This window comes from Lycium barbarum, chromosome 9 (assembly GCF_019175385.1).
Source record: "Lycium barbarum isolate Lr01 chromosome 9, ASM1917538v2, whole genome shotgun sequence".
NCBI classification, from domain to species: Eukaryota; Viridiplantae; Streptophyta; class Magnoliopsida; order Solanales; family Solanaceae; genus Lycium; species Lycium barbarum.
This window is the reverse complement of record NC_083345.1, coordinates 95,116,402-95,128,961: the sequence shown is the minus strand read 5'-3', so window position 1 is coordinate 95,128,961 and position 12,560 is coordinate 95,116,402. Positions and strand designations below refer to the sequence as shown.

Genomic DNA, 12,560 nt, shown 5'->3' with positions numbered 1-12,560 from the left:
TGGGAATGTGTTTCATCCATTTTTTTATTAGCTTCAATTTTAATTCTTTGCTTGACAGGACCAATAACTATCAACCCCCACTAGTTGAAACCCTCTGACATTAAGGGCCTTTTTCATTTGGACTGGTAAAATATGAATTTTTAATTACCACTTGAAGGTCCTAACTAGTTTGTCATGAACTAAAAAATTTACAAGTGTGCTACATAATTTTACAACTAGTGGGAAGAAGAATTTGACATCTGAAATAAAATATTACTCTTTTAGCCAAAAACAGTCCTTTGCATCTTTCTTACTTTCCAAATAAGTTTTCACATATACAGTGAGACCTCTCTATAACGGTGGGCCTCTACAACATTTCACTATAACAATCAAGCTTTTTTTTTTTTTTTAAACCGACTTATGTTACACTACATGTTCTCTATAACATCATTTCCCAATAGCAGCCAAAAATAGAATAAATAGATCACATTTCACGGGAAAAAATTGTAATATACCTCTCACTACTCAAAACATTTGCAATGCTCAGGTTATTCAGATTTTAAGCTTCCGACATGTTCAATTAATCCAAACATCCTAAACTTTTTTTGGGTCAACTAGCATGATCAGATGCAATAGACATGCAGCTATCTTCTGCTCCTTTTTCCCTGATTTTAGGCCAACTAACATTGATCATACCCAAGAAACATTGCGGCTATCTGTTGTTTGTGTTTTTTCATAGATCCATTGTGTCCTGAATTAAATTAGAGAAATTACACCAAACAGATGAAAATCATGAGTCCGGAACCAAAATGACCCAATAAAAACTCAAGTGATCCAAAATACCCCCCAAATTATTATGAATTTCATAAATACATACGTTAACGATAAAATGCAAAGTTTCTAGAAAAAAATGTGGTCGACAAATATACTCTTTTAGTCTAATCTTATCATATTTGTGTTGGCTATTTGGTCAACTAAAAATATATCGCATATTCAAAATAGAGTTCTAAACAAATATTACTGCTGAATTTCGATTTCTAAACTAATTAACTTAAAAGTCTCTGCCATCACATATTAAATTTATTGCACATTTAATATGACGAAAGTTATTCTGAAAAATAATTATTTTCTTCCAATATTTGGTTGGAGAGTGAAAATAATTTTTGGAAAAGACTATCTACTAAAGATTGATAACAAAATTACCAAATCAAATATTCAGAATCGTGCGAGGCAGTAAATATTTGATTTTTATACATTCAAAATAAATATTGTATTCAAGATAATAATTAGATATTATTTTTTCAAGTTGCTTATCAATAGAATATAAATAATATTATAAAAATCAACAAGAAATATTCGTGCAACGCACATCCATAGAGACTAGACACCCCCAAAATATAGTAATCTCCTCTTATGTTAATTATGGCATTGTTACTTTATTTATTTGTGAAATTGTTTATCCCATGTTAATTATTCACAAGATATAATACAACATAATTCACATAGTCCCTACAAATGATTAATTAGTTAATATAATTTCTCTTTAATTTCAAGAATAATGAATAATTTAGTTTGTACAGACCCAACTCTTTCATGGATCCGAATGTTCCCCCAGGGCCCGATGATCACCCGGGGCCCACTGTTCACCTAGGGCCTGATGATAGATCAGTATTGTCTTTGACAATCATCGGTCAGAGTTATTATGGACTGGTACTATAGGGATATCGACTAGGCTCCGTCCCCGTAGGCTGCAAAGAGCGTGGGCTCTTTTACGTGAGCGCTCCCACACCCCCGCGTCTTAGAGATATTGTTTCGGGGCGGTATCTATCGTTGCATGTCCATTGGTCGGGTGCAGCATGATTGGGCGCTCATTACGGCCATGATTGAGCGGTGGAGGCCGAAGACACATACCTTCCATCTTCGCACCGGTGAGGCCACGATTAAACTTCATGATGTGGAGGTCCTCTTTGGATTGCGGGTAGATGGAGAGCCATTATACACTCGGTACGAGCCTCCTCCTGGTAGTACATGGGTGACGGAGTTGACTAGGCTCGCCCACTTGTGCCTGATGCCGAGGGCCAGATGCCGGGACAGAGTCGGGTGAAGATTAGTGCACTCTGCACTTATTTGGAGGCAGAGGATCCTGTAGAGGACGGCATTCAGCCAGACGTTGTCCATCGTCATGCCCGTTTGTGCCCGCTTATTATATTCGGGGGCATCTTGTTCCCGAACTCATCGGGTGCCTTTGTCACTTTACGATATTTGGTCTTCTTGGAGCATTTAGACCTCTTGGGAGACTACAACGGGGTGGTGCTGTTTTGGCGTATCTTTACAGATGCCTATGTCGAGCGTATATTGGTGTTGTCAGCGATGTGTGTGGATTTTTTACTCTTCTCCCGGTAATATTTTAAGTGGGTGTTGTAAACAAACCTCTTGAAACGACGACTAAAAAATCATATTTTCTAATATCGCTTATAGTTATGGGCGTCAGGAGAGGATGCTGTCTTTTCAGCCTCTACCTAGGCATCACCTCGATATTGACATGCCCTATCCGAGAAGGTGGATGTCGGGTTTTGACCGGGATGTGGATATGCATCATAGTATTCTTCCATTTCGGGATCAGCTTGATCACACGACGGACGATGCGGTAAAACTATTTAACTTTACATTATTAATTTAATTAAACATCTTTTCTACTTGGTGATCACTAATTTGTATTTATATGTTATGCAGCTATTTATATGGACGTCGCACGCTACTCTATTAAATGGGTTGCCAGCCTTTGCAGGGCAGGTCAGGGGGTGTGGAGGTCGCGATGTCCATTGATACACCTGGACATCGTTGAGGACCACATGCCCGAGCGAGTCTTACGACAGTTTGGGCATACACAGAGTATACCCCCTGACGTTCGTCATGAGCTCCAACACTACCAGTGGGACGATCGAGCCGCCGTTGATGATGCATTTCTGGTTTTGATGGCTGTCCAGCTCCACCGTTGGGAGCACAGGTTGGACACTTTAGCGGTGGTCGGCCATTTGACTAGGTATAGATATCCGAGAATGGTATCCGACAAGCAAGAGAGTTTAGGTGCATGGAGGAGCCTGTTCCAGATCAGCCAGCGCCAGGAGGAGGACGTGGTGCTGCCAGAGGAGGAGGCCGTGCTGCCAAAGGACGCAGTGCACGTAGAGGACGCGGTGCTGCTGCTAGAGGACCTGGTGGTGGAGGACACCATCTGGTAGATGAGGTAGATGAGACCGCTCCCATTCCAGAGGACGTTCCCGTTCTAGTCCATCCGCAGCCGTTCCAGGCCAGTGGCAACTCACCTGGACAGTCACCTACGTTTATGCCGGCGCTCCTACTTGCTGAGACTTCAATTGGGCGGTGTTACGTGCGTCATTAGGTGATGAGTGGCCTGTGAGGGATTTAGGGGGACCCATGATTCTTGACTTCGATGACTTTTTAATCCCGATTAGTATTTAAAATACTTATTTGATCATTTAAATTACTTATTTTAAATATATATGTTCCTTATTATTTCGTAATTTTTCATATTTTAGGATTCGACGTCAGTGGGTTCACAGGAGCGACTCATTCAGGAGCCTTATCATCAGCCTACCGAGCCACAAGTAAGCTTTTTATTAAAATCAATTTTATTCAATATAAGGTGAATATTTAAAATACATATTTGATTATTTAAAATATATATATATATATATATATATATATATATATATATATATATATATATATATATATATGCTACTTATTATTTCGTAATTTTTCATATTTTAGGATTCGACGCCAGTGAGTCCACAGAAGCGACCCATTCAGGAGCCTTCTCGTGAGTCTGCCGAGGCAGAGGTGTCTTCTCCTGAGACTATCGAGCCACAAGTAAGATTTTTACTTCAAATCAATTTCATTCAATATAAGGTGAATATTAACTTAATTTTTTTAACCTTTATTTGGACCTCGAACAGCATCTCATCCAGGAGACTACATCATATTCAGCACCAGACCCATCTCAGATGCCTACAGACCCACCTCAAGAGCATACTCAGGCGCCCGCCGATACACAGGTTCGATTATTCAACAAACGTTAATGTATTCAATTGAATAAACAAGAAATTGTACTAATTATTATATGTTTTTCAGGTTCATCCTTCGGCGCCTACGGTGGCAACTCCTAATGGGAAGAGGTCGAGTTTCCAGACCCAGCTCAGCCTGAGGTTCTGAGCGTGCCAGCGGGACTAGATCCCAAGAAGAAGCACGTTCTAGTCAAAGGCGCAACGGTCAGGAGAAGAGGAGATGATCATGACTTGGAGCGCCCGGTTATTAAGAGGAAAAAGGGTGATGGAGACGATGGCGAGGGCGGTGGGGGGATGGTATGAGCCTTAGGCCCAAGGATAGTCTCAGGCTTACCACATGTGGGACCCATCCACGATAGTGTATATACATTAGTGTTGTACAGTTTATCGTAAGTATTATATATTTTTTTCATAGCTATTTATATTTATAAATATTATCTTCGTCTTTATTATTGCTTATAGTCACATCCTAAATTGATAATAAAAAAATGACACATTCGAAATAAAGTTAAGCATTAATTTAAAAATAACACGAAACCCTAAAACATAAATAACGTAAAGCTAAGGACTATAAGTCTTCAAACAAAAAATGGACTTCGAGCGCTTTTCAACCACTAAAACGACAAGCCGTTTTTGCGCATTCTTTGATGTATTGAGCCTACCTTATTAATCGCACAAAAATAAGTAAGGTTCTATATAAAATATTGAAGTTCCGGAGTCTCAAAGCATGATTAATATACGGTTAAAGTAGGTAAAAAAGTGTGAAAATGTAATAAGAGGATATTTTGGGAAAATAGAGACTCCTATACCGCAGTATTTTATTGTGCTATAAGGGAGAGAGAAATATGATTTAGCGCAGTATTCTTAACGGTGCCGTTACAGTTCAGTGCTTTAGCGTAGTATTTTACTGCGCTAAAGGTACTTTTGTACCATTTTTTTTTTTTGGGGTATTTTGGTTCACTTGAGTTTTTATTGGGTCATTTTGGTTCCGGACTCTGAAGATCATAGCCAGAGTATCAACTCAATAGTGCATTCATGTACACGTTGAGAGTCACAAATACTAGAGAAAGCAAGGAGAAAGAAAGGGACCTCAGTGGCATCACGGCGGAGTGCTAACATGCCAGCCTCAACGCATACAGCTTTTAATTGAGCCCCATTAAAATCATCTGTGGATCGAGCCAACTCCTCGAAATTGACATCAGGGTTAACATTCATCTTTCTAGAGTGAATCTGCAATTCCAATAAAGAGTTAAAAGACACTAGAACCAAAACACTGACGAACTTATTTCCTAGAATAGGGAAAGGAGGCCGCCTTTATAGACACTTTCTTTTGTTATTCCTTTTATAAGCAAGCAAGGGCTATGGAAATGAAATCAGAAAAGTTTAGAGAAAGACTTACCTGCAAGATTCGAGCCCTAGCTTCCTCTGTAGGATGGGGGAACTCAATCTTACGATCCAATCGACCAGACCGCATCAAAGCAGGATCCAAAATATCGGCTCGGTTCGTTGCTGCGATCACCTGAAAGTAAAGGAAAGAGACCAATACAATTCACTCAAAACGTAGAGAACCAGAATAGTTAAAATCACCATGTATAGTAGAAATTACCAGGTTCTCAATGTCCAAACTAGTTTAAGGTGCACAGAAGTAGAAATATATTATTACAAGCAAGAGGAAAAAAACCTTTATCCGATCATCACTGCTGAAACCATCAAGCTGATTAAGTAACTCCAACATGGTTCTTTGGACCTCTCGATCCCCACTAACTTCACTGTGATCAAACAACATAATTTAGTAAGTGAAGATACAGCAGTACTGCATCTATAAAGAGGTTTAGAGTGAAACTTATTTCATTAAGTACAAAGTGATCATTTTTCTCTGTCATAACATATATTAAGAGTCTGCATATTATGCGTGTGTGTGTGTGTGTGAGATTCAAACATTTGAAAGTGACAAGAACATCAGCAAGAGTCTGCATATTATATAAGGAGGTTTAGAGCGAAATTTCATATCAAAAAAAGTGATCATTTTTTCAGTCATAAGACTCATCATAGCATATAGCATGAGTGCATATTATGTGTGTGTCTGTGTAAGATTCAAACATTTCTAAGTGAAAAGAACATCAGCAACATGGTTACCTATCAAAACGCTTTGTGCCTATAGCATCAATCTCATCAATAAAAATGATGCAGGGTGATTTCTCCTTTGCCAGCTGGAAAGCATCACGAACAAGTTTTGCCCCATCTCCAATGAACATCTATATTTAGTACAGGGGTTCTTTGATAAGCAGTATAAATGAGGCGCAGTTGTTTTATGCACTAATCGGGTAGTTAACTTCAGAATGCCAAACAATTAAATCATAAACTTCTAAATGCAAATTATATGTCATGATATGAAGTTCTCTTTCAGAAACAATTTGCTCTAGTAAATCAATTTATGGAAATTAGCTTGACACATTCAATTTCAATAGCTAGTTATGCCTATTCCATGTTGTGAAAGTCTAGCATATAATGTTACTGATGAAACACGCTAGCAACAACATTATGAGTATTTCCACTCCAGATACATGGATAACTTGAAGATGGTTGCTTGACATCAAAATCATGCCGTGAACAAATAACCTAGAGAGAAATATGACAGTTTGAGAATGCATGCGAGAGTGACCTCTCGCCCTTGTGTAATTATAGATACACTGTTTCCTTGATATAATTTAGTTCCTAATCTCATAGATGTTACTATACCATCTACGGAAAAAGCATAATTCATGTTCCACCACCTAAGTAGCTGTCTTATACTAATTAACATGTTGTCTAATGACCTAGACATATTCTAAGGTGGCGCTTGTTTTCGGGTTCGCAAAAATTGAGTTTGCAAACTAACTTTCTGAGTTTTGCGGAAAGTGTTCGTTTGAGCTGTTTGCAAAGTAGCATCTTTTTTTGAAGATTCCAAATCAAACTATCAAATCTTTTAAAAGCTCCAAAAACTAGATAGATCAAACGCATAGGCTTTAACTGATATTTACGAATTTAAACTAAATGCAAGAGAAATCGAACGCATCATCCTTTTGACAAGATCATCAGTAAGTTTGATATGAGAAGCATCTTAGCATCTTACTTAAATACAATTGCAATAAATGCATTCTAGAGCAACTATTTGTCCCAATTGCAAGGAAAGAAAACGGGGGATACATTACATGTAGAAAAAATACAAATTAAGAGAAGGGGATACGAGATACAAGAGTAACTTGTACATGCAGAGTATCTCGTATGAATTAAAGCAAGTAAACACAAAAAACACCGGAAGTAGAAGAAAATTCACCTGCACAAGCTGTGGTCCTGCTAGCTTAAGAAAAGTGGCATTTGTTTGTGCAGCACAGGCTCGGGCCATGAGAGTTTTCCCAGTCCCAGGAGGCCCGTACAAAAGAACTCCTTTTGGAGGACGAACGCCTAATTTCTGGAACCGTTCTTTGTGCGTCATAGGTAAAACAATTGCCTCTACTAGTTCTTGAATCTGTTTCTCAAGGCCTCCAATATCATTGTAGTCTTCAGTTGGTTTTTCATCAACTTCCATTGCCTTCACCCGTGAATCGTATTCAGATGGCAATGTGTCTAATATCAAATAACTGTCTTTGTTTACTCCAACCAGATCACCAGGCTTTAACTTGTCCGGGTCAACAAGGCCAACAACAGGCAGGAAAATTGTCTGCAATTGGCAAGAAGAAAGGACTTCAATTAGCACAATATCTTTGCTAAAACCAAATGGCTTTCATATGGAGCACAAGGACCGAGTTAAATTCCAAAGAAGCTTTGGGAGGAAAAATTAAAATAACACTACTTTGAAGAAGAAAATGCCGGCAGTTACGCATCGCAGAAAAATAGTTACACAATTTTATGAGTCTAACGACTCACCTGGCGCGTGGATGTTTTCAGCACAACACATTTGCCCTTCCTTTGTGAGTCAAGATCAATATTTGCACCATCCTCCTCATCATCTTCCTCTGGATTCATTTCCAAAATCTGAAAAGACAAGGATCAAGTGAGTGCCTCAAAAATAAACTGCCCTATACTCCCTCTTTGCATAAACCCCCTCCTAAACAAAACAAGATTAAGAAAAAGAGAGGAGAATAATAATATGTGCAAATATATCATCTTCCCCAAGGTCTTCTAGGCAATTTGATTTCTTAACAAAAAGTCAGAAATGTCAAAATATGCCTTCTTATACATGCATATACCCTTAAGAAATGGAAAAAGATCACTTTCAATAACAAGGAATAGTAGACATTGCAAGGAAAACCACTATTGTTTTGCAAAACATACAATCAATCGCCAGCCCTCTCCTTTCTCCCCTGGCACCAATCAGTGTTTCTCTTCTTTTTTTTTTTTTGAGAAAGTAACAGTTGTATGTATAGACTAAACCAGCACATAGGTTGTGCTGAAAACCATATTTACATCAGGCAAAAGGAAAACACTGATCCAACATTCTAACAAGATCCTAGAATATCTACAATGGATTCAGTATCTTCTGGATAAATCTGCTTACACCAGAACAAAAAAGTCAACGCAATTCAGTTTGATATTTTGTACTTCATTGCTGCTGTCCTCAAAACACCTTGAATTCCTTTCTTTCCAAATTGTCCACCAGATACAGGCAAGAACAATCCTCCATCTCTCTCTGTCTGCAGCTCCTACTCCTGCCTCCTCCCAGCTATATAGTACTTGAGTAATCTTGTTTGGCATTACCCAAGCCAAGCCCCTAAGGTTAACAAAAATTCTCCAAAGCTGGTCTGTTATTTTGCATTGTAAAAACAGATGGCTGACTGTTTCAGCCTTTTCACCACATAAATAGCATCTGGAACAAAGAGAGAACTTCCTCTTTTTAAGATTTTCCTGAGTCAAAACAGCTTCCCTTGCCAACAACCAAGTGAAACATGCTACTTTGTATGGTATTTTCACTTTCCATATATGCTTCCAAGGCCAATGTTGCACCAGTTGATTACCTTGGTTCAAAAATTTGTATGCTGAATTCACTTTAAATATGCCTTTACTGTCTTCTTTCCACCACAATTTATTTACTCCATCCACGGTGCCTTCGAATTCTTCCAGCTTTCTAAAGAATTCAGTCAGTGTGTTAATTTCCCAATCATTAAAATTCCTCCTAAACTGAGTGCTCCATCCTTGAGGATTCCATGTTTCAGCTACAGTCTTTTGTTGATATGCAGCCAGCCTATAAATGTCAGGAAAAAGGTCCTTCAAACTTCCACTGCCCAACCATTTATCCTCCCAAAAGGATTTTATTTTTTTTAAAACAGGCAATATTTTGTATTATAGACCAGTACTGTCCCCAGTACTGAAAACCCCTTTACAAGAGAAAAAAGGAGAAAAAGAAAAAAATTAAACAAGAGTCACTGAAGCATAGCTGCAATCCTAAAATGAATCAAGAACATCTAGGATTGTCTCTGTATCTTCAGGGTATGCATTTGTACACCAAAAACAAAGTGGCCTAACACAGGTGAGCTTGATCATCTGAATTGTACTACTTCTATTCTCAAAACATCTGGCATTCCTTTCTTTCCAGATTGTCCACCATATACATGCTGGGATGATCCTCCAATTTCTTCTACTCTTTGCCCCAATCCCAGCCTCCTCCCAGCTAAAAAGAGTCTCAACAATCTTGCTAGGCATTGTCCAAGAGATGCCCCTGAGATTGAGAAAAATCTTCCATAACTGGCTTGTGACCTTGCAATGTAGAAATAAGTGTCCTACAGTTTCAGCTTCTGTCCCACATAAGCAGCAGTTTGAGTCTACGGTGATGCCTCTCTTCATCGGGTTAACACACAGCCTCCTTAGCTAAAAACCAAGTAAAGCAAGCAACCTTGTGTGGTATCTTTACTTTCCAGATGTGTTTCCAAGGCCAAACAAAGGTCTGTGGCGCTATTGTGTTCATAATGTTGTATCCAGATTTCACCATATACTGCCCTTTGGTATGTCCAGTCCACCACAAACAGTCCTCTCCATCTTGCACACCTTGAAAAGTTTCCAGAAGGCTAAAAAGTTCAGTCAACCTGGGAATTTCCCCGTCGTTCATCATTCTCCTGAAAATCAGCTCCAAACCTTGAGGTGACCACATCTCAGCCACTGTCTTATTCTGATGTTGAACCAGAATAAACAGATCAGGAAAGGAGTCCTGAAAGCTCCTACTGCCCAACCACTTGTCTTTCCAAAAGAGTGTTTTGTTACCATTCTGATCTTTAATGACAGAGTGTCTCTTTAAGAAAGGCCACCAGGCTCTGATGGACCTCCATAAGGTCACACCATATGGACTATTTGCCTCCTTGGTGGCCCAGCAATCCAGTTCCCCATACTTTATCTTGATAACATTTACCCAAAGAGATTGAGGCTCCTTAGAATACCTCCATAGCCCCTTCAATTTTAATGCCTTACGATGATTCTTCAGATTTTTAATACCAAGACCACCCTGTTTTTTGCTAGTAATCAGTTCTTTCCACTTTACTAAGTGGAAATTTCTTTTGTCACTGTTCCCTTGCCAGAAAAAGATCTTCTAATCTTATCCAGTCATTGAACCACTCCAGAAGGGATAGGGAATAGAGATAACATGTAAGTTGGTAGAGCATCAAGCACTGCATTAATCAAAGTAAGCCTGTCTCCCAGAGACAAATACTGAGATATCCATCTGGACAACTTCTTTTCACATTTCTCCAAAACTGCATCCCATATCTCTTTGAATTTTGACTTTGCACCTAGTGGCATCCCAAGATAGACAGTAGGTAACTGACCCACTTCACCTACCAAAATTGAAACCAACAACTCCAAATTAGGGACAGAGTTAATGGGATAAATATGGCTTTTCCTCCAATTGATATGAAGTCCTGAGATTCCTTCAAAGTAGACCAAAATGAGTCTCAGAAACTTAACCTGCTCCTCCTCTGCATCACAAAAAATTAAAGTGTCATCTGCATATTGAAGGTGAGACATCCAAACTCCTGTCGCCGCCTCTGGCTACCTCAAAACCTATTTGATTTGGCTATTTTTATCATGTTGTCTAGACCCTCCATGACAAGAATGAATAGAAAAGGAGACAAGGGATCTCCTTGTCTAATCCCTCTATGAGCATCAAAAAAACCTTCAGGAGCACCATTGATAAGAATGGAAAACTTGACAGTGGACAAACAGAACTTGATCCACCTGATCCATTGCTCTCCAAAACCCATTTGCTTTAGAATTCTAAGAAGAAACTCCCAATTCACATGATCATATGCTTTCTCAATGTCCAGTTTGCACAAAATGCCAGGCTTGTTTTGTGAAATTCTTGAATCCACTGCTTCATTAGCAATTAACACAGCATCCATTATCTGTCTCCCTCTGATGAAGGCCATCTGTTGAGAGTCCACTAGTTTATCCATCACCTTTTTTAACCTTTCAGTCAAAACCTTTGATAAAAGCTTGTAGAAACTTCCTATCAGACTTATCGGTCTGAAATCTTTCAGCTCCTCTGCCCCTGCCTTCTTGGGAATCAAGGCATTATAAGTAGCATTGAAGCTTTTCTCAAACATTTCCTGATCATGGAAATTGTGAAAAGCCTACATTATATCTTGCTTTAAAACATCCCAACACTTGATATAAAACCCCATGCTGTACCCATCAGGACCAGGTGCTTTATCTATAGCACACTGCTTCAGGCAACTATATACTTCCTGTTCCTCAAATCTGTTTTGAAGGGAATCCCTCTCTGCTTCTGTAATTGAGGGGTAATTAATCAAATCTCCAGTAGGCCTCCAGATCTCTGTCTCTGTGTAGAGTTTTTTATAAAAAGAAATGATTTCCTCCTTGACTCTTTCTGGTTCCACTATGAGATCCCCTTGTACCACCAGATGATCAATATTGTTGTTTCTCTTATGAGCATTAGCAGTGTTATGGAAAAATCTTGTGTTGCTGTCGCCTTCTTTCAACCATAAAGCCCTGGATCTGTCTCCATGCAGTCTCTTCATTTTTTAGTAGCTCTTCATACTCCATAAGTGTAGAGGCCCTCTTGATTGCCTCCTCCTCTGTCAGAGCTCTTCTATCAAGCACAGAGTCCAAATTTGCCATTTGATCTTCAAATTCCCCTGTTCATTCCTGCTCCATTCCTTAAGTTTACATTTTAGAGCTTTAAGTTTGCAAGCTAAAATGTAATCAGGTCTCCCAAAGAAAAGAAAGGAATTCCACCAAGAGCTGATTCTGTCCACAAAACCTTCAGTATTCAGCCACCAATTCTCAAATTTGAAATATGATTTACTATGTTCCCAAGAACCACACAATAGGGCAGTTGGTACATGATCAGAGGTCAGTCTTTGGAGTGTTGTTTGCTTCATGTTACTGAATTGATTATTCCATTCAGCCGAGCACAAAATCCTGTCTATTCTGGATGCTGTATTGTGAGTATCTCCGCTGAACCAAGTGAAAGTTCCTCCTTCTAAGTTCAAATCTAGAAGTTCCATGTCA

General features: G+C 39.0%; 1 protein-coding gene across 2 annotated transcripts in view; it reads right to left on the bottom strand.

Annotated features, from left to right (window-relative positions):
* LOC132609091 (26S proteasome regulatory subunit 6A homolog) overlaps positions 1-12,560 on the bottom strand; it is a 36,478-nt gene that overhangs the window by 549 nt on the left and 23,369 nt on the right. Inside the window, exons 3-9 of one of the 2 annotated variants that reach the window (XM_060322930.1) lie at positions 7,971-8,078; positions 7,381-7,764; positions 6,201-6,319; positions 5,746-5,833; positions 5,464-5,583; positions 5,154-5,294; positions 502-730 (exon numbers count right to left, since the gene is read on the bottom strand). In XM_060322930.1, coding sequence (XP_060178913.1) covers positions 713-730; positions 5,154-5,294; positions 5,464-5,583; positions 5,746-5,833; positions 6,201-6,319; positions 7,381-7,764; positions 7,971-8,078 — 978 coding nt within the window. In that variant the 3' untranslated portion in view covers positions 502-712. Of the gene's footprint in view, positions 1-501; positions 731-5,153; positions 5,295-5,463; positions 5,584-5,745; positions 5,834-6,200; positions 6,320-7,380; positions 7,765-7,970; positions 8,079-12,560 lie in introns of those variants that run through there. The other variant, XM_060322929.1, reaches the window with a different exon arrangement.